This window comes from Pezoporus wallicus, unplaced genomic scaffold (genome assembly GCF_028554395.1).
Source record: "Pezoporus wallicus isolate ANWC-B61680 ecotype Strahan unplaced genomic scaffold, APGP_CSIRO_Pwel_v1 contig_2908, whole genome shotgun sequence".
In the NCBI taxonomy this organism is placed as follows: domain Eukaryota; kingdom Metazoa; phylum Chordata; class Aves; order Psittaciformes; family Psittacidae; genus Pezoporus; species Pezoporus wallicus.
This window is the reverse complement of record NW_026642179.1, coordinates 3807773-3830223: the sequence shown is the minus strand read 5'-3', so window position 1 is coordinate 3830223 and position 22451 is coordinate 3807773. Positions and strand designations below refer to the sequence as shown.

Genomic DNA, 22451 nt, shown 5'->3' with positions numbered 1-22451 from the left:
AAGGAAAGAATATAAATCGAACCTGCTTCACTCACTCTCAGAGGGGTAGTGTGGCTTGATTAATGTCTCATTTAGCTGAGAACCCCTTGGAGGAACATGTAAAGTCTAAGTTCAGACAGTTACATAAAAGGCTTCTTATAGCCTTTGCTGTTCTTCAGAGAATAAACACAAATTTCCTGGGACAGTCCTCTGAGTTGAATAGTGAAAACCTTGCACATGCCTGAAGTGCCTTGTCAGAGCACTGTGCAGACTCTCCAAGGCAGACTATCTGCGCCATGTGAAGAACTTGGTATCTGCCGGGAGGCAGGGATTGCAACAGGTAATCCTTGATAAGTGCTGCAATCAGGCACAGGCCTTCAGATTTTTAGGTGCATCTTTACTGGCAATTATTTGTATTCCCCAAGCTGTAGTTTCTCATCAACTGACCTCTCATCATATTCAACCTTCACTAGATCTCAATTAAAAATTTAAGTGTTAGATGAGACTGAAATGAAGTAGCGCTATGGTTCTGCTTTTTCTGGCTTTTGCACACTATCACAGGCAGTAACACTGTCACCTTCCTACCTCAAGATGACTATACATATTTAGGAAGAAGACCTCTTGCTGTGAGGGGGCTTTAGCAATGGTGAAAGCATCTCTTAGCCCAAAACTTTCCACTACTGAAAAAGCTGTGGTGTTTACTTCCCAAAGTTGCCATGCCAGACATGAAATTGCTCCTCTGCAGGGTCTGCTGAATCCCTGTCTCTGATGATTTTCACCCTGCAGGTAACCTGGAGCAAGCCAACGAAGAGCTGAGAGCAATAATTAAGAAAATCTGGAAGCGCACCAGTATGAAGCTGCTGGACCAGGTGGTGCCCCCCGCAGGTGGTGAGTGCAGAATCTTGTCCCAGTCTGAGTCTCTGTCTCTCCCCACCTGATAATGTCCTACTGCACCTCATGATCATGAAGTGGAATGTGGGGGGCAAGCTTTCTTCTACAAGCTGTCACCTGCATTTTATCAGGCTGAGATCTGTTTCTGCCTGTACTAACACGAATTTGATGTTCTCACTACTAAGAAATGAGGCTTCTAACTGCATAAATAGGAGTTAGAAACCTTTATTCCTAGATCTTGCTCCAGTTTGATCATAAGCAGTTGTCCTCCTGGACATTATCTGGTGCAAAGGAAGCAGGCAGAACAAAGTAGCTCCAAGAACAATTGTGTGTACTTTATGTGGCTGCATTACACTCAAGAATGCACCCGCACCTCATAAATCCTTCATATTTAGCAAAGCTGCCTTTACTATGGATATAACTCTTTTTACCCACATAACTGCTTTCTACTAGGATACCTGTCAAAGACTAGTAGTGTACCTAGGGACATTCCTCAGCCAGCCTGAACTGGTGTAGCAGATTGCTGTGGGTTTCTAAGCAGCATCCCTGGTAGGCTGTAATTTGCAGGCTTCTAGGCAACTCCTTCGCTGGGCTTCTTGGGACCCCAGGTGCGTGGGCATCCAGCGTGGCTTTTGCTGACTTTTCCAGGTAGCTGCAGGGGCTATAGCACAAAACAGCATTTGGTAGTTAGTTAACAGCTGCAGCCAGATCCTGCATCTTGCTCAGCCTACTCTGAAGTCAGCAGACCATGTCTTACAACATTTCCAGTGGGTTTGGAGAAGGGGGGAGAGTTACCTGTATAAAAACTTGGCGCGTATTTTGTCTGACTGACAGTTTGTATTGAGGATACAGCAGTGGCTGCATTTCTGGGGATAGGTGATCATTTTGGTTCATTCGCGTCCATGCTAGGCACAACCAAACAGAATTTCAACGTGGAGAATGTCAGATCATGTCTGGAATGGATGGTCAGTCAAATGCTGTTGGTGAGCCCAGACTCTGAGTATGTATTAGCCTAGGTTGTCACAAGACAGAGCAGCATGCATTGACTCAGATGGGAGGCTGCTGCTACAGCAAGATCTTACATGCTAAACCAGTACCAGACGCTGCGAAGGTTAGAGGCACTTCAGCATAAACAGCATACATCCAGACGTACATGGCTACAGGGGTTCTCTGCCAGCAGAGCAAGTCTATCCAAATAGTGCATGCACCTCTCTTCCTGACTACTTACAGCAAGCTCCGGCTGTGGAGCAATCCCTTCCTTCAGCCCCGCATCTTGATGCCATCAAAAGCAAAGCTGTACTGCGGTGCCTAGCGTTTCTGCTGTGAATTGCAAGGCTCACATTAGCAATTTTACTGTATTAAAGCAGTTGCTTATTTATTTATCTTTTTTAATACCCCTTTGCAGATGATGAGGTGACCGTTGGGAAGTTCTATGCCACTTTCCTGATTCAGGAATATTTCCGGAAGTTCAAGAAACGTAAAGAACAGGGACTGGTGGGCAAGCCCTCCCAGCGCAACGCGCTCTCCTTACAGGTGACAAGCGGGCACAGAATGGACAGGGGTGGTACAGTAGAGGCATTAGACCCCACTTCCCTCTCAACCATGCTGGGGGGTGGAATGGGCTATCCCCAATGGAAAGGAGCTTGTAGACCCTTTGAATTACAGCATCACTCCTTTTGGATAAATATGCAGGTACCACGTGCCACATCCCTTAGCTCTGGAGGTGGAAAGCACAAGTGAGGTATATCCACAGTTTATCAATCTGCTGGTAATATCTGAAATGTGGGTTCCTTTTAGAGAACTGGTATGAAGTGTCCAGCAGACATATACCTATTACCACATTCATTCTACCCTTTCTGAAGGGAGTTTCTATAGCAGGGTCAGGGAGAGCGTGTTGCCAGGGGGCAAAATGAGTTAAAAAGCAAAAAAGCATACCTGGATGCCAGTGCCATCCAACAAATGGGGCATCAGGCTCTAAGACCTGGGATCTTTTCAGCACTGTGCTACATGTTCACTGGGTGGACTACCAGGCTGTGTGAAAGAATGAGAAAGCCTCGCTGAATGTATATGCAGCCCCATTTACGTCCCTCAAGGGTACTGTAAGGAAAAAGGGTGACTGGAGTTCCAGTAAGCTAAAAAGTGCTGTGGCGCAGGCTCAAATACAGATTGAGGTCTTGGCATACTCACAGCTTACCTTCCTGGATGGACTCCCTGGAATAGATTCCAGTCTGTGAGGTGTTTCAGAACTGTCTAGGTCCAGATGCCAGAAGGTTAGATATTAAATCCATATTTAAACTGCTGATTTAAAAGAAGACATTTTCAGAAACTCAGAGTCCATGGTTCAGCTGGAACTGTGGCTGCTCCAGGGTTTCTGGTTGTGGACCTGAGAACCCAAAGTTGAAAAAGCGTGTAGACTTGCTTAGTCAAGCCTGTGTGTGGATTTATGACTATGTCCTGTTGTGATGAAGCCAGGGGACTAGCAATAAACATTTCTGGGTTGGATTGCTATGAGTTTCACCCTCTCTAAGCTGGAGATGAAAGAATAGAATTTGTTGGTGTTTTTCTGGGGGCTAAGGATGCTATATTAAGTAAAAGGGCTTTGCAGTGCTTAGGAAGAAATAGAATTGCTTTTACCCCTCATAAAACCACTCGGAGATATGAAGCTCTATAGTTTGCTGTTTTGCAGGCTGGTCTGCGAACACTTCACGACATTGGGCCAGAGATCAGACGAGCAATCTCTGGAGACCTGACAGCTGAAGAAGAGCTAGACAAGGCCATGAAAGAAGCTGTGTCTGCTGCTTCTGAAGATGATATCTTCCGGGTAGGTACTCAGCAAGTTTGCAAGCTGAGGCTAGACCAGTAGCTGAGCTCAGAGCATTCTCTTTTATGCACTCTGGTTTTCAGCTCGGCCATCTGTCTTGTTTTCTAAACCCTACCAGAAAACAGAGTGGGGGACTCAGGGTGCCAGATCCTGAGATCTTTGCATGGGTTTTATCCCATTTTCTTCTCAATGGAAGTTTCCTTCCTAAAACCTAAGTAAAACCAGAATAAGAATGGCTAAAGAGTCTGAAGAATACACCAGTTCATCCATCTTACACTCCACAGAGCAGCAGCAAGGCACACTTCAGTTTTTTGTTCACTTCTCCTTTCAGTGGTACAAGTATCATCTTTCAAAAAAAGGACAAGTTATTTAAATCTTCCCTTTCTTATTTCATTCCTATTTCTTGTAATTATCTCCTCTGGTGATATTTTCTTTTCCTTTCCTTGCCTACGCTCCTGGCCAGTCCTCTGAAATATCTTGGAAAGCCAAAGCTTTCACGGCTTGCATGTACCTTGTCTCTCTAGAAAAGAGAGCACCAGTGCACGCACACTTTGGCCCTCATGGGTTTTTTTCCCTCAACAGCAGTCTAAACAGGAAACACTAGGGCCCTTGCACATCTTCTCACTCACAAAGGGAAAATCCTTCCTTCTTTTCTGACAGAGAGCTGGAGGCTTGTTTGGAAACCATGTCAGCTATTACCAAAGTGATGGCAGGAGTGCGTTCCCTCAGACATTCACCACCCAGCGACCTTTGCACATCAATAAGTCTGGCAACAACCAGGGAGATACCGAGTCTCCATCTCATGAGAAGCTGGTGGACTCCACCTTCACTCCCAGCAGCTACTCATCTTCAGGCTCCAATGCCAACATCAACAATGCCAACAACACAGCCCTGTGCCGCTTCCCCAGCCCACCCAGCTACCCCAGCACTGTCAGCACAGTGGAAGGCCATGGGACGCCCTTGTCACCCACCATACGTGTACAGGAGGCTCCTTGGAAACTGCCTTCCAAAAGGTAAGCTTCACAGCAGTGAGTGATTCAAGGGACCACGTATAGAAACATGCATGCAGACACCAGAGCACTGCTGCCCAGCTGAAGTCACCCACCAGACATTGCCCAGCCTGCAGCCTGGATTGAGCCTGTGGTTCTCCATTTGTGCGAAAGCCCACCATACAACAGATATGCATTGGCTGACCACTGCAAAGACCACTGCACTCTTACTGCCCAACACACTTGATTTTGTTGTGAATTATCATGAAAAAAAACTTTGTAAGAACCAAAAGGAGCTTTATTTATCCCTCCTTCACCACAGGGAGGTGGTAACCAAGAAACTGGTAACCAAGAAACAGCAGTTCACCTCTTAAGCACCCCATAAGGAGCTCTGTGGAAGTCAGTGGTTTTTCATTCAGTGGGTCACATCCCTCCAGAGGTCACCAAATGCATCCTGGGAGGAGGAAGGCGAGGTTTTCAGAAATGCAATGCTGTGCAAGGCAAATAAAACCCCCTTCTCTGGACAGCTTTCAGGATGTTTACACACAGATGACAAGTATGAAAGGGGTATCATCTTTATCAGTGGGGGATATTTTTAGCCCTTTCAGTAACAGAGGAAGGAGCTGGACAATTTTTCTCAGTGCATAGAGTGGGCAATGTGAAAAGGTGGTGAAATGCTGCCCCAGCAAAGGACAGAATAAGAAAGTAAGAGGAAACTCAGTGGGTGCAAAATAGAGGATGATCAGGGGGCTGGAGCACCTCCTATATGAAGACAGGTTAAGAAAGCTAGGGCTGTTTAGCCTGGAGAAGAGAAGGCTCTGTGGAGACCTCATAGCAGCCTTCCAGTATCTGAAGGGGGTTTTATAAGGGTGCTGGGGAGAGACTGATCATTACAGACTGTAGTGATAGGACAAGGGGTGATGGGCTTAAACTTAAATAGGGGAAGTTAGGTTAAATATAAGGAAGAAGTTCTTTACTGTAAGGGTGGTGAGGCACTGGAATGGGTTGCCCAGAGCAGATGTGGATGTTCCATCCCTAGAAATGTTCAAGGCCAGGTTAGACAAAACCTTGAGCAACCTGGTCTAGCGGAAAGTGTCCCAGCCCATGGAAGGGAGTTGGAACTGATGATCTTAAGGTTGCTTCCAACCCAAATCATTCTATGATTCTATGAATTGCTCAAGTAAAGAGTCCAGTATTTTTATTACTTTGTGCCTTCCTGAGGGAGGCCCCAGGAGTTGCACAATATGTTTTACCATCTGCCCTTCCCCTTGCTGACTTGTGCTGATGTAACATTGCTAATATGGTGTTTTTTTCTCTCCCTGCTTCCTTGGGCACCTTCCTTGAATTAGGACTCATTACTACGAAACACTGGGATGGTACGTGTTCTCCCTTGTTCACTAATGCACTCTGGGTGTAAGATCCATTGTTCATCCATTGAAAGTCCAAACATCCATGAATATGACCTCTTATTTTTGTTGTCAGTAGGGCTGAAAAAGAGTTAATGATCACCATGATATTTCCAGAAAATACTCCCAACTCAGGGGTTTTCTGCCCACAGGCAGATAGTGATGCATAGTCTGTTTCTAGCTGGTTCCTAGATTTTGGGGGGTATTAAGAGTTTCTAGCTGGGGTTACACATCTAGGCACTCTCTGATGACAGCACAGTGACATATACCCTGGCATGTCAGTACAAAAAATTCTGTATGGTTTTGAATAAACAGACTGTTGAATAGGGGGAGCTGCCTTACTTTCTCCTCTCTGCACTTTAGGCAGTTTTACTTGCTTCCCATCCCAGCAGGAAGATCACTCTTGTCCTACAGGATGCTTTATACCATGTGTATGCACATTTCTCCTAATGCTTTTTGCTTAAAGCATATGATAATGTTTCTTATCTAGTCCCTGAAATACAAGAAAACCCCTGCCATACTGCTGTTTCCTGCAAATGCTAGTAACAGACTGACATTGGCTCCAATACCTCCATGTCAGTGTCTCAAAGATTCACACTACCTTCAGATTTCACTTTGCTCCTCAGAAAACACAAACTCAAAAGGAAGTGAAACATGAGGGCAAAGACCTAAAACAGAGGGACAAAGAGAAGACAAACAGGGAATTAAGGCCTTTCACACTTAAGGGTTTAAACGGATCCTACCGAATTCAGTAGAAGTACTCTGCAGTTAGTGATGAGGAAAAGGGCCCAAAAAATGGAAAAGACAGCAAGAAACAAGAGGGTGAACAGAAAGCAGAGGGCAGAGATGTGCACACAAAGGGATTTGGGAGGCAGAGAATAAACCACAGAGCTGAGAGGGTTACTGTTAGTGTCTAGGAGGCCTCTCTGAAATTTGTAGCCAAGGCTTTTGCAACAAGGGAAAAAGCTGTACTTCCAAGGGCCCATCTCAGGTTTTACCTCAAGTTCAGTGAGGTGTATCTTTGGAAATATAGTCAGTGTGGTGTTGCACATCTATAGAGTACATGTAGTCATAAATGACAGTAATATTTGTCCAGCACTGACTTAAGAAGCTCTTCTTCTGAAAGAGGATAGAGCCAAAGGTTGTTTTGTGTTTGTGAACTCTGCAGCTCTGTTCAGTCATTGATTTTTCTATGATAGCTCTTCAACATTATAATAAACTGAGACAGATGGAGCCTGTCATTCTTGTCTTTATAACAGGTTGTCTTTACCATCTCCGTATCTTGACTTGTCTTTTTTGCTCATTAGCTCCAGTTCCAGAGACAGCCAGCTGGCAATTGTTTGCCAAGAGGAAGTGTCTCAGGATGAGACGTATGACGAAAATTTGAATGAAGACATTGAGTACTGTAGTGAACCAAGTCTGCTCTCTACCGAAATGTGAGCTTTGCAGCTTTAGTCAAGGTGTTTGGGTGGTTCTTTGATTAAAGGGGAGAGGTGGGAAGAGGTTCTGGTTTTCTTCAAGTAACATTGAAAAGGACATCTTTGACCCAGGACTTTCCTTCTCCTTTGAATGAAACATCTGGATCTACAGGGCCTTCTTCCATATTCACATCTACTATCTAACATTCCCAAATCTCACATTTAGAGCATTCTCTGTCACATGGTCTCTTGTTACTGCTTCTGGACCAGTTACAGCTCAAAGCTAACTTACTATTGCATCCATTTGATAGCATGATTTTCCTGGCTCCCCTGCTGGAAAAGGAGTTATTCTGTCCAATATCAGCTGCTTTTCTAGATTCCCTCTGTTCTCCTTTCCAGGCTTGCATACCAAGATGATGAAAACAGACAGCTTACTCCACCAGAAAACAACAAAGGAGAAGACAGCCGGCACTCTCCAAAGAAAGGATTTCTGTGCTCCTCAGCATTAGGTAACCCCCCAGCATGACACACGGGCTGTGCTCTCCTCTGCCTCGACTGAGTTCTCACATTTTGCTGGAGGAATCCCAGTATGTGTGGGCACAGGTGTTGCTGTTTGCTGCATTTAGCTTATAAGACCAGGAATCCCACAGCGTGCATATGATCCTGATCATGCACATGATTCTACTGACACTATGCTCAGTCAGTAGATGAACCTGTGGCTGTTTGGATAGTCCATGAGATCTGTTTGATTAAGCCTATCTGTGAATTAGGGGAGTTTATTAGAGCACTGTAGACTCTCCAGTCACCAAGGAGTCACCGAATAGGCTAGCCTTGAGTATACGGTGCTCTGTTCTGTGTGCATTCAGCAGGGAGAAAGGGGAGGCTGTCTCTTTTGTCTGCTACAATGAATAGAGTCAATTTCAGATTAAGTTAATACAATACAAATTTACTTTCTGCTCTGATTGTACCTGGAGATTTTCAAGTGCTTGGGTGCGCAAGCTACACTCAGGTGAAATCCATGAGTCACAGGATTTTATAGAAGTATCAGAACATATGAGAGAGTCTTGAAAAAAATAACTCTTTGATGTAGAATATTTTTCAGCCTTTTTCCTGAATCCTGGTGTGAAGAAAAAGAACATTTGGGGAAGAAACTAAAAAGAATCCCATATATAAAATATATTCTTACAAAATAACAATGACAGGCTAGGTAGCATAATGTTTAAAGTGAGGCTACTCTGTGCTCACTCAAATCCTTCAGGTTGCTTATACAATGGAGTATTTGAAAAGCATTTACTTTATTTCAAAGCTTAAAATATTAGGCTGTGATAGTTCCTATATCTATCTGTATGGCCAGATTTGCAGTCAGTTCTTGATACAGTGCTTCATTAACTACATTCCAGTGAATATTCATACAGTGGTGTCATACTCATTTTACTAGTTGTTTGGGGATTTTTTTCTATTGAAAGAGGAAATACTTTTTATCCGTATTGTAGTATTCGTTCTCTGGGTTCTAACACATTTCCCTCAACCCTTAGAGGGCCTTTTCTCTACAAATCAGTATCACAGACATTTACTTTTTTCAGAATTCTAATTTTCTTTCTTGCTTTCGAAAAATGTCAACAGGATCAAGAAGACCACAAAATATTTCAGTACAGCATGCAGCTTAATCTTTAATACTGGATTTATTTGCCATTCTTCAGAAGCAAAGCCTGTGCACTTGTTCACAAACATACTTTATAGTACTTTTAAATTCCCACATAGGGAGTACCTTTCTCATACTTACAGAAATAAAGATCAGTTTTATAGCAAGTAAACAATGTCGCTGTTTCTACAGTTCCCCCTAAAAATCTCTATTTTTTTTTCCCTAAGAGAAAAAAGCTTTTTTCTCCTCCCTTCTTCCCAAATTTTGAAACTGCTTAGTGTCCATATAAGCAGCCTCCCATTCACCAGTGAACTCAACCACTGATTAACTCACTCCACTTGACCTTGCTATAGACACAGCCTCATAAGTTGTGGTATGTCTGGCAGCTAAGGGACACAGATCACATGAAAGCAGGAGGTCGATTGTCACCTGAGCAGCCTGACGTCCGCTCCGGCATGTTATGTGGAGCCAGGTACAGCACCAGAGCCTCAGCTACCATTCTCAGTCCTGCTGAGGGCTTTACCTGAATCAGGGTTATGAGAACACTTCCCCTGCTTAGAAGGGCAATCAGCTGCATTGTATCTGTTAGGACAGTGTTTCAGGAGAGGAAAAATACAAATCATCATCCAGAATTTTATCTTGCAGTTTGCCTGGGAGGTGGTGCTGGCTGGTCCATGATGCCTGACTGCTTTTTGTAAATACAAATGCTTTGGAAGGGGCAAATTACTGAGGGAAAGTGGACACAGAATAAAATGTACATGACTTTGTCCTGTCTCCAATGGGACTGCTCTAAAAGAAGTTGAAACCAATTTCCTGTAGTGTACTATGAGTGATGAACACAGTTGTGTGTGATTTCTGTTACAGGTCGAAGAGCATCTTTTCACTTAGAGTGTCTGAAAAGACAGAAAAACCAGGGTGTAGACGTCTCGCAGAAGACAGTTCTGCCTTTGCATCTGGTACATCATCAGGTAAGCATTAATAACCACAGAGGGCCCAACAATTCAACTGGTACCTTACCATCTGCAGCCTCCTTGAATTCCAACCAACTTTTCAAAAACCATTGGGATAATTTCTCACCCATATCAAATGTCCAATTTTTAGAAAACTTATTTGCCATCACGCTCATTCCTGCTTTCAGGATTTTTATCATTCCCAAATGAATGCTACAGGAACGTGTCCTTTGGAGTCAGAAGACTTACCATTTTCTGATGTCCATGAATGAGTAAAATAAAAAACTAACTAAAAGATAAAACTACCTACCCAAACTGCACGCTGGAGTGCAATTACACTGCTTTTGATGATAGTATGCATATGAATAAAACATACAGGTTCTACTTTAAAAGCAACCAGTAACTGTAATTAATCATTTTAAAACATAAACTGATTGCATCACATCTTAAGCCCTTTGTAAGTGCATTCAGCAGCCTAGCAAATGTATGCTAGATGTCACAGTCCAGAGTAGATTTGTGTCTTTTGGTTTAATGATGACACTTTTTGTCACCATAAAAGAAACAAGTAGAGATGGTAGTGCCAGCCTTGCAAGTGTGGTGTCCTGCTCTGTGTAGTTCTTGGCACAGAGCAGAACAGCCTTGCCACTTCCTTAGGCTGCCTCAGGGGCAGAAAATGCCAGACAGCAGGGGCAGAAGGAGAGAGAAATCAGAGCAGAGGAGTGAGAGATGAGCGTGCTTGAGGCTTTCTGGCTTTTCTTACCCCTGCTCCCAGCCAGTTATCCTTTAAGGATCAAGCTCCAGAAAGCAGTGCTCTGCAAAGAGTTACAGCTCTGGCAGAGACAAGCAGCAAATGCATTGGGGCAGGGAGATGAGGGCAGGAAACAGCTTCCTATGTTTCCCCACAGCAGCCAACAGCCCTCCTGAGAGTTCCTGCCCTCCCATGGCAGGCTAGGCAGAGGGGACACAAGCCTCCCACCCTCTCAGCCCACCCAGCTGGCAGAATCACCTCCCTCCAGCCTGTATAAAGAGGATGGAGCTATTTCACCCTTCCTCATCCCACCATGCAGCTCCAAACCAAGAGGGATGGGGCTTTATCCACCCCAGTGTCACTCAGCCATATTGAAGGGTTCCCCTGAAATAATCATCTGGCCTCCAGCTTACAAGACTCAGCAGTGTTCATATAGTTACAAAAATGTTAGCCTCCAACAGTGCTTAAAATAAGAACATAAAGTGGAAAGGTTGCCTCTGCTAAGCACAATGGATTTGGTTGCTGTGAATGCTTGAAGAGGCATTCTCACAAAATACTCATTATAATATGTAAATATATGTAACTGAAGGTTAAAGCAGTCCCTAAGAGCTTCCCTCAACTTCCTCAGAACCTTACATTTTAGCCAAAATGCCTTGTATATGTTTCAGCCAATAAGCTGAAAAACCAGTTTAGTTGTCCTGCCTGACAGATCTATGGCTCTCCTTGAAGCCCTGGCAGCTTAAGGGATGTGCTGAGGCCATCATAGCCTGCTGAGCATGACTTTTACAGCATAGTTTTTAAAGGCTTTCTTCCTCACTGAAATCTGATAGATGTCTGACATTTAATTCCTGAGAAATTCAGTGAACCTTGTAGGTGACAATTCTTTTGTTCATCTGTCACTGAAACCATCAGCATAGCACAGTTATCAGTTCCCAATGATTTCAGTGGCAGATGGACTCAGCCTTACTTAACTTCAGCTATGTTCAATTTAGCTCTCTAATTTAAACTGGTCAGTTCAGTCCCACTATGCTTAGCAGAGGGAAAGAGCATCCCCAAAGGGCAGGTCTTGTCTAAGTCTCATCCTCCACATAGCATTTTCAGGCAGGTGTCAAAAAGAAGCAGGAGGCTTGTTTGTGTCTCTCTAAACAGTTAACTTAGGCTAAACATACAGCCTTCAGATAGCTGCAGCTGGGTAAGCCAAACAAGGATCCCCTGCAACATAATCCACATGCTTTTGTATTGCCTATGCATTGGTTCATTTGCTTATACTAGGCATCAGTGAGCTTTGTGAGATGACCTTATGATTCTGATTGTATTCCTTCTGGAACAAGGCAGCAGTCACATGAATAAAGCATCAGATCAGCCCTGTGCAACAGCAGGCTTCTTGAGAAATTTGTTATAAAAGGAGTCTGGATGACTCAGAGGTTGTGTATATGATTACAGGAAGGACTGGATGACTCGAAGTATAATCATCAGGTATTGATCCTCCCACCAACAGCAGATGCCTTAAAATCCAGTGGTGGATTTTTCAGTTATTGCCAACTGCAGACATATCTAAAATTCGCATCTGGTACTGTTCAGGTTCCACAGTAGACACTTAACAGAAAACACAGCAATTGGCAGTAATAGCTAGCAGTATGGGTGGTGGCAATGGTGGGAAAACAAATTGCTGTTTCACCCGCTGGAGAAGAGGTGGTGTTTCTGGCAAGGCTGCAGGGAGCAGGGCTGCATCCCTCCTGTCAGTGCAGTGGTTCTGAGGCTGAAGAACTGCAGTCATGAAAGTTTTCAATCTGGTGCTCGGCACTAGCACAAGATACACCGTTTAAAGGAAAGCTTGCAAAATGAGTTCACAGCAAATACCCAAACCATTCCAGGAACTGGCAGCTCTTTTCATGAGCCTTGAGGCCATCCAGGCCTTTCTCAGGTAGTTTCTGCAGAGCCTTCAGAATGAGGGTTCCAGCCCTACTGCTAGGAGCAAGCTCACACTTGTCTTGTTCCTCCTCTGTCCACAGGCGTTAGCAGTGGCCGGACTGAGTCCCCTGCTCCAGCGAAGCCATTCCCCCACCATGTTCTCTCGGCTGTGTGCAACGCCTCCCGCTACACCCTGCAACCGTGGCTGGCCACAACAGACCATCCCAACTCTGCGCCTGGACAGAGCAGAGTCCAGCGAGAAGCTCAACAGCAGCTTCCCATCAGTACACTGCAGCTCTCAGTATCCTGACAACACTGGCTGTAGCAGCCCGAGGAGAGCCAGGCCGGTCTCCCTCACCGTCCCCAGCCAGACCGGAGGGAGCAGCAGGCAGTTTCATGGCAGCGCTGGCAGCCTGGTTGAAGCGGTAAGACTGCAGAGTTGAAAAGGACATAAGCAGTGTCAAGGCCTATTAGAAACACAGCCCTGAGAAGAGCAGGGCAACAGATACATTGCTGCCCACAATGCCAAGCATAGGAGGGCACATCTCCAAGCAGGGGTTGGCAGAGTGAATGGGAAGAGAGGGACTACTAGGTAAAATAGTGGTAAAGGGGTTGTGTTAGAGGTGGATGATGCAGGATACTAACTTCTGTCTTTGTCTCTGATTCCCTACCTGCTTTTGAAGGTCTTGATTTCGGAAGGACTGATGCAGTTTGCTCAAGATCCAAAGTTCATTGAGGTCACAACCCAGGAGCTCGCAGACGCCTGTGACATGACGATAGAAGAGATGGAAAATGCAGCAGACAACATTCTCAATGGTAACAGCAAGCAGAGCCCCAATGGCAACCTCTTGCCTTTTGTTAACTGCAGGGACCCAGGGCAGGACAGTGCAGGAGAGGAAGAGGAAGAGGTGCAGAACCCGGATTGTAGAATAAGTCAGGAAGAGCTCAAGGACAGCAGGATTTATATCAGCAGCCTGTAGTTGCCAGGGCTGGAAGCGATGCTGGTTTTTTATTTGTTTCAATGTTCCTAATGGGTTTGTTTCAGAAGTGCCTCACTGTTCTCGTGACCTGGAGTAACCGGAACAGCGTTCTTCATTCATTTCTGTTGGGACGAGTCACAGAGTTGGGTGGTGTAAGAAAGCTTTTCAGGAGCGGATATAACCCCAGCATGTGTCCATGAAGGAAGAGTGAGGAGGAGGAGGAAGAGCAGGAGAGCCAGCTCCCTCTTTTTTTCAGTCCCTGCACAAGGAACGGCTGCCTCCCAAGCGCATAGGGGAACCTCAGCTTCCTGTGGATGGCCCTAGCCAAAAGGACCCTGCGTCAAACGGGTGTCTTTCAACTTTGCTTGTAAAAATCATTTTGCACATATTCTGTATGAGCCTCACCGTCTCCATAAAGCCAAGGCCCTTTGATTCGGAAGGAGAGGAAGACTTCTTCTGCTGTGGATTCCCATACCGTGAAGTGGAGGAGGAAGCAGAAGAAGCCTGAGGGGCAGGTGGCAGCGCTGCCCGACCCTGCTAAGACTCCCAGGCAGCAGAATCTGCCAACCAATCCAAGCTCAGGCAGTCTCCTGCCAACCAATCAGAGCTCGAGCAGTCACTTGCCAGCCAATCCGAGCTCAGGCAGTCTCCTGCCGACCAATCAGAGCTCTAACAGCCAGCCGTGCAAGCCAGTGGGAGAGCGGGGAGCAGGCTCTGCGGCGGAGCTGAGCCGACCTGCCCCGCACTTGCTGAGGTGGTGGTGGTGGTGGGGTTGTGTAGATCTCTCTTTGTTTTGCAGTTTGATATTTCCTTGAAAGCATGTTGCAGTTTTTATTTTGACTATTATTTTAAATTTTTTTGGAGGGAGAAGGGAGTGTTTACAAGGTTTTGTAATCACCTACCTTTTTGTTTTGGTTTCTTTTCACTTTTGCAAATGTTAAATTGGTTTGATTATGTTGTATTATTTAAACCGGGTTTTCTTTCTCCATTGAAATTTGGTAGAAGTATAATGATAGACAAGTTTTACCAACCATTATGTACACCAAGAATTCGTAATTTTATTTGCTAGCAATTGAAACCTCCTTTTTTTGTTGTTGTTTTATAATTTAAAGATAGTAGGCAATGCACTTGATATAGTCTTGCACATTTGAGTGACTGATTTGGGTTCTTCTTAGTGCTAAGTATATCTGTGCGTGTGGGAGCAATACAGAGTGACTGTGCGTGCGCGCGCGCGTGTGTGTGTGTAAGTGCATGCAGTTCTCCACATCCTGGTTTGAACTGCAGGAGATCTGTATCTGGGGCCATTTGAATGCAAAAACAAACCACTGTCTCTGCTTTTGAAAGGGGAATCAGTAACTTTGCATTTTCTGTTCCACAAGATATGCAAAAACAATGCAATAATATTAATTTTAAAATACAATTGTAAGTTGTGTTGGCATTAAAACTGTATAGAAAACAAAAATTGGGGGGGGGAGGGTGGGGAACAAACAAAAATACAAACCAGAAGGCGTTACGCTTCAATATATTCCGTGTGATGTTTTATTGCATTGATAATGTTTCTGTTGAAGAAACCGCTATACTTGAATTCAGGTCAGTTTCAGTATTTTTCAAATATTTTTTTAAAAATGAATTGCAGTTGTGCCAAGCAAAGACAATGAATTGAAATTAAGTTTGTTTAAGAAAAAAAAAAAAAGAACCACTTCTTGTATATTTTGCTGCATGTCAAGTGAATCATTTCGTATTTGGAATGTGCCAAGCTTTACCTTTGGACTTTTAAGTGCTTTTCTACGTGTGGTTGGGGAAAGGGGTACTATTTTTTTTCCTTTTTTAATTTGTACAATGAACAAAGTGTACCTGGTGTAAGTAACTATTCTGCAATCCACTGACAGGTTGAACGTTACTGATTTTGCATATCTTGTGTTCATTTTCCTTCTTCCTCACCCCCTTTAAACATGCACGCTGACTTTATTGGTAGAGAATCTTTCTTCCCGAGACCGGGACATTTTCTTCAGGCTTTGTTCTCTTTCCTTTTGCTCAGTTTCTCTAAAGGTCTCGTCCCACTCGAGGGTGGCAAGAGCCCCAAGCCCATTTGGTAGATCCATCCTATGTACTCAGCTGGCACCAGCAATTCAAGGAGTGGAGGAAAAAGTCAGCTTTTCAATTTATTAAATAGCTAACCCTGATTGATTATAGCAGGATCCTGGGAAAATCAAATCTGCAAGAGGCAGAATCGTTAGCAAAGTAAAGTTATCTAACTCTGGTCTGGGCTGAAAGCAGAGGCTAAGTGAGGGAGAGAGCACTGTATCATTGCTTAGGAGAATTGCTGCAGTCTGGCCAAGATGCAGATATGAAGTAGGGGTTTTTTTGTGTGTTCCTGTGCACTGTTCCATCCCTATTCCCAGACTCCAGTGGATAGATCAGATTCTAAGTCACAAAACATCCGAAGGCACAGCATGTCCCAGCCATATTTCCCTACTAAGTGAGTGTGGACGTCTCTTGACCCTAACCCATGAAAGAGGCTCAAAAACCAGGCAGGTACCGTTAGATTTTATACAACTGGTTTTCATTTAGACTGATGCTGTTTTTATTCCCTTCTTGAGATGGTTCACAAACTTGCAGATCAGTGCTGAGCTAGGAGGTGTAATCTGAGTCAGAGCTAAACTTTCATTCAAATCCTGAGCTTCTGCAGATGTCTGAGAGCATCATTCATTGTGTACGTTGGTTACATTATTTTTGTAACGCCCTTTCTTTTGTTCTTGATTCTCTGGGCATAAAACAGAAATAGCAAAGGGTATTTTTGACAATGTACTTTTTTCAGTGTCATTTTGAACTGGCCAGTAGCAGCTCAAGGTACCCTGGAAAAAAAAAAATACCAAATCCTTTTAAAGTAGAGAAATATGCATCCATTTGTACAACCATCTGGCATCAAAGTCCTAATGCAAGCCTTCCCTGGAGAAAGCAACCAGCTGATGTCAGTTAATCTCATCCTTTCCATCCCTCGTGCCTGTATCGAGATGGGTACAGAAGCGTGTCTCCCTTGAAGAGTTTGCTGTTGCTAGTGCCAGTGTTCTCCAAAGCTATTCGAAAGGAACTAATGCTGTGCCTGGCTGTTTCTGAAAATGAAATCAGGGTAAGGGCTCCCTATCTCACTTTTCTCCACTAGAAAGTCCATCTGACCCTCTCAGTGGGAGACAGAAGTGATCTCTGCTCCTGAGAAACAAAGTACTAATCTAAATTAGTGGTGGCAGTTGGCTTGTTTGGATGCTTGACAGCCCCATCAGCTTTTAGGCTTTTTCTTGACAGGAAGGAAAATGGTGGAAAGGATTATGCCCCACACATTCCCAGTGAAAGCTGTGACTGCCTCAGGGGTCAGAGCCTGCCATGACGAGGGAAAACCCCGCTCTGTGCTGGAAGACCCCTTAGGTCCTGCAGAGTGGAAAACATGTGGCTAGCAGAGACTGTTGCGGTTTAAGGAGTAGGTGTTGAATTTAGTAATTGCTGGTGCCGGCTGTACAAATTCCTCTTTCTGGGGAGGGCAGCATTTTTTATTTATTTTTTCATTTGAGGTACTTCCAGTGTGCACATTGTGACAGGCCTGAGTACAGACCTACTGCCTCCTTCAGGTGAGGCAGATGATGGAAAGGCAGGGGCAGGTTTAGTTCCTGGAATGTCCTTCTTTCCCTGTGTATGGGAGTGGATGGTGGGTATGATCACTGTGCTGTGGATGGAAGCTTTGAAGGAACTGATGGCTGAGGAGTGGCATGGAAGGAAAGAATGGGGAAAACGATCTGCTGTTTGCCACTAAGCATCTCTGACTTGCAAGAGTACGCTGCAGACTAAAGACGTTTCTTATAAAACAACAAACCTCCTCCTTGTATCACTCCTGCTCATGATTCCTGGCAGTACTGGGCCAGCCACACCGGGTGCATTTGGTTTTTTCCTCCTTATTTCTGTGTGGCTGACATGCAGGGGAAGAAAGTGAAACTTGTGATCCAGAGCTGGAGTTTCATTATCCACAGACCTTTTCTGCATCACCTGCCTCTTCAGCTGGACATGTGAACGATGATGGTGCAGATGCTGCTGCTACTGCAGGGGTCCCACCTGTTTTATTACCCTGCTCACCACACCCCAGCACGGAGGGACAGCCAGAGAGGCGCCATGTACAGAATCGCATCTATTTCTGCTTTGTTTTCTGACTCAGAACCCTGCCCCTGATGACTATGACAACAACAACAAAAAAAGGGCAAATGCATTTTTTACATTTCTTGATAATTTCCAAAGCAATGTATCATTGCTTTCTTTAGACTGACGCCAATATAACAGTTGTATGGGTCTCAGCCAGGCTCCTGTGTCTTTTCTGCCTGATAGTTTCAGATTGCTGTACGAAATGTATGCGTGTTTGCACACAGACACAATCATACAAGGTGACGGCACCACAAGCCCATGGGGTTGTCACCTATTTCACAGATGAATTTGGAAGCCTTGCTTCATATGCATGGATGAGAACCCCAAACTGCTGGTCCAGTGAGCTGAACTGAAGCAGCCCAACTGAGACAGCACTGAGTATCCTAAGATACATGCACGGTCCTGTTGTGACTGTCCCCATGGCAAGGGTGGGGTGGGGGACAGGAACACTGAATGATGAATTTGGAGCACGATAAAGTTGATAAAATAAGTAGAATCCAGTCGGGGTCTGCTGGTAGTGGTGAGGTTTTATCTGTTCCCATAATTAAAACTATAGTGCATATAAAGAAAATATTCCAGGCTGTCATAAGCCCCAGTTCCCATCTTGCTAACACAAGGCTGGAGAGCATGAGGATGCAACAAAGGTGGAAAACAGAGCTGAGTCCAGAAAAGTTTTATGACATCGTTTCTCCATTTATTTTCTTCCCCAAAGAAGCCTAAGAAATATAAATTCCAACCCGCATAGGGTTTCTTTTTTTCTTCTTTTTAAATGTTGCAAAGTTCTCAAAGTTTTATCCCGGGTTAGCAAGCCCAGAGATCCAGGTTTCCAATGGGATCTCAGTGTTGCTGCTTTGTTTCTGGACAGCTGAATCCACTATGACCTTGCTGCGAAGCACCCTGAAATGGTGCGGGCAAGGGCAGAAGCACAGCCGAGAAAGAGATGTCCTGTACTGCAGACAGACTGGGCTCCAACTGCTTTCAGAGAAGTCAGTAGCATCACACTGGAATGAAAAAAAAGCCCACCTCTTCTGATATAAACTTTAGTGTTCTAGTTAAACCCTCCATTCTTCCCCTGCCCCTTACAAGGGGCTTGACTTAACTGTTAACACTTGAGCATAAAAAACAGGCCTTCTTTAGGGGCATAGGACTCGACTCAGTTGCCTAAATGTGGGCATCTACTGCCACTTGAGATCCCCTACAGTACTCTGCCTGGCTGGCAGCAGCTGGTCCAGAAAGGCACAACTCTTCCCCAGGGCTGGTGCTACAGCTGCTGGCCCCATCTGGATGGCAGAGATCTCAGGTGGCAGGAGACAATTAAGCAACTTAATCAAGTCCCTTTCTAAAGGGCTACTGGAGAGGAGCAGCACCAATGACTGATGTAATAAGGGAATCTTCATTAGCATTACCAAGGGCTTAGTTAGGCATGACTGGGAGCTGGTCTCCACACTCCCATGCGGTTGCTTTCCTACCCCACCTCATGCAGACAGCCTCCACTCCTACAGCCTGAAGTTCACAGCGCTCTGCCCAGCCTTTATGTCAGGCCAGGGTTAGCAGCTGCATCCCAGGCCCAGCAGAGCGGGGCAAGCCCAGGCAAGAGCAGGCAACACTCCACCCAACAACAGGTTTTTTTTCTGCCAGCCTTCAAACAACCCCTTTCCAAAGCATTTTTCTATTCAAGACAGACCCACAAACTCAGACACTATTCAGCAGACTCATCATTTGGATGATTAAATACATGTGTTTTTCTGTTGCATTTTGCCCAGCCAGGCAAAATGCAAGTTCCTTCCCAAACAGGCTGCAATGCTTTTAGTATTTTAAGCATCTGAAGCCAGTCTGCTCCCATTGCAAGCACCTAGGTAGATTGGCAGCCAATACTATCTAAACATCATCAACTTTATGATTGCTCATAGAAGTGATTGTTTCAGGCTTATTCAGCCTTGACAGTTTGAATGTGGGAAGGTTTCAGAGGAGGAACGAGATTGTAAATATCTCTTTGACAAACATTGCTGCATCACACACAAAAAATAAAAGGGGGAGATACTTTTAAAACTGCCTTAAAAATCAATTCTGAATGATGAAATCTCCCTCCAAACAATTGCCGCTTGGTAGAGCAGGGCATAAGTTGCTTTGGGTGAATTCTGGCAAGAAGTGGTTGGCATCTAGACCAGTTTCAGCAGTAAAAGGTTTTAGGAGCTGATCTCACACCCAGTCTGAACTCACATCAGCGCCAGTGACCGAGCACTGCAGGATCAAAACTACATAAGATCTGTGGGGTACCTTTATCTGGCCTGCAGCTGCATGGTTTGGGCCTGGCCTGGCAAGGTACTGCATACCTGTGTTTCCCGGTGGCTTCAGGGAAGATGGGGCTCCTCAGCACCTCTTACATTCAGGCCCTGGAGCACCATTTCCTGCTCTGATCATCAGCTATAAATGTTGATAAATATAAGTGTTTTGCCTTCATTCGAATTGCCCAGAGCTGTAAAATGACCTCTCTCAAGTATAAATCAGTCCAGACATAAACCTCCTCTCCCACTTTTCCCTGCCCACCCTCCCTTGCACCTCCACCCAAGCCCTTTCCAACCTCAGTTCTTTACCTCCTTCCACAATTTTATATCTAGTTTTCATGAACCCACAGAAATGCTTTTGTAAATAATGCTGTACAGTTTGTAATCGTCATGTAAGCCTGTCATCAGTGCCAGAGTCCGTCTTGCCCTCTCGCACGTTTTAAAGTCAACAGAGGAAAGTTAGAGTGAATGGCCCGCCAGTGAGCTATAGGGTCATCTCCGTGTGGGACAAATGTATATTCCTGTAAGATTGCATTTTTATCTAAGGAATGATGTTATTTTAAAATTGCTAATAAATTTCTAAACAATGTCCAGATTTGTTTAATAGCGTAAATGTTATCACAACCCCTTTGACATTGCTCCCTTACCTCAGCAGCGGCTGAAAAATAAGGCAGCTTCCTACAGCCCCTTACTTCAAACTAGCAGTCCCGCTGCCATTGGTGGGGGTTTAAGGGGCTTGACCATCTTGGACAGTCACAGCCTGCCCTGTCAAACAGTAACTTAGGAAATCCAGCCACTCTCTGTACTGTTGTCACTACAGCAATTCTGCTGTGTCATGACAGCCAAAGTGTGACTCATGCATAACCACACACTTCACATTTTCTCCACAGGATTCTTTTTTACCAAGCATATGCAACAAAAAAAATGAATGCCTGCAGCCTAAATACAGCATAATCAGTACATACATAGGCCATGAAGCTAATGGGACAATAATAAGTAGCATACTATACATTTAGTTCTCAATGGAACAAATTGTTCTACCATGGTTATCAAGTAATTATGCTGCAATGCCAGCTGAGCAGTGTATTTCCTGTCGCAGCACTATAAATCATAATGCACTCAGTCCAAGTATGTTGGTGTAAGATTGGGTAAAATAACACCTCAAGAAAACAGTGGTTTTCTTCAATTATGTGTATATATACACATGTATTTTCCCTGACTTGCATGCAAAAGTCAGAACCGCAGGCATTGCTGCTGCTATTAACGGTGCCACAAGATGGTAAAACCCAGGAGGCGGTTAAACCCTGTGGATGTCATCGGCATGAGGCTTCGGAATGGCAGAGCAAGCCACCAGAAACCTCGTTATCTCCAGGCTCAGACCAGCCCTCAGTTAGACAGCTGCCACCACAAAACCACACAAAACCGCTGTGTGTCAGTTAAAGCCCGGTAAACGGTTCAGCTTTGCTGAAGAGCTCACTGAGCTGGAAACCCAGCCAAGCTCCCTGTGGCCAGGCTACAGCTTTGTGTGAAAACCATAGCCAGTAACGGGTGAAAGCCGGCTGTGGGTGTGCTGTGGTGTGAAGAATGGTGCGAAACCCTGAGTGAAACCTATGAGGCAGCTGAAACGCCGTGATGATCAGGGATAAGTAAAAGGTTTGCACAGCCCTCGGTGAACTGGATGCATTTAGAATAGCCCCACAACAGGAAAGATACAATATACACATATAATGCTTGTTACTGGGTAGTTGCAGACACTGCTGATGTTGGTTTACCATGCTTAACGCTATTTACCCGAAGCTAGAGGTGTGCACTGGGGAGGATGAGCACTCAGACCTCTCAAACCCCTCCGTTTACTCGTGAAAACGAAGAACTAAGACAAACCCCGGGTAAAACCCGGTTCGGCTCCTTTGCCCCGACCTCTGCCCTCAGGGCCCTCTCCAACGAGACTGCAACTCCCGTCAGGAGACACCCGGGGCTCAGAGTCAACCGGAAAAAGCGCTGAAAGCAGGCCGCTGCCGGGACCCAACCGAGGCGAGCCGAGCCGAGCCCAGCCCAGCCCAGCCCAGCCCAACCCCGCTCCCCTCCCCTCCCAGACGCAATCACCAGACCGAATCGTCGCCGCGGTGGGCGGGCTCTGGGGGTGTTGCCGCCCTGCCCGTCGCTCCGCCCCGCGGCGGCCCCTCCTCAGGTGAGGGCTGGCACCGCTTCGCGCCCAGGTCGGAGCCCGGAAGCCTCGAGGCCGTGGC

General features: G+C 45.2%; 1 protein-coding gene across 7 annotated transcripts in view; it reads left to right on the top strand.

The window, feature by feature from the left end:
- Positions 1-15635, top strand: part of CACNA1C (calcium voltage-gated channel subunit alpha1 C) — a 481717-nt gene extending 466082 nt beyond the window's left edge. For 4 of the 7 annotated variants that reach the window (XM_057428113.1, XM_057428114.1, XM_057428117.1 and 1 more), the window contains 10 exons: positions 766-867; positions 2276-2403; positions 3542-3691; positions 4352-4704; positions 6030-6056; positions 7394-7522; positions 7904-8013; positions 10011-10114; positions 12857-13180; positions 13439-15635. In XM_057428113.1, the coding sequence (XP_057284096.1) occupies positions 766-867; positions 2276-2403; positions 3542-3691; positions 4352-4704; positions 6030-6056; positions 7394-7522; positions 7904-8013; positions 10011-10114; positions 12857-13180; positions 13439-13735 (1724 nt within the window). In that variant the 3' untranslated portion in view covers positions 13736-15635. The remainder of the gene's footprint in view (positions 1-765; positions 868-2275; positions 2404-3541; positions 3692-4351; positions 4705-6029; positions 6057-7393; positions 7523-7903; positions 8014-10010; positions 10115-12856; positions 13181-13438) is intronic. The other 3 variants (XM_057428119.1, XM_057428116.1, XM_057428115.1) reach the window with 1 other exon arrangement.
- The last annotated feature ends 6816 nt before the right edge of the window (positions 15636-22451 follow it).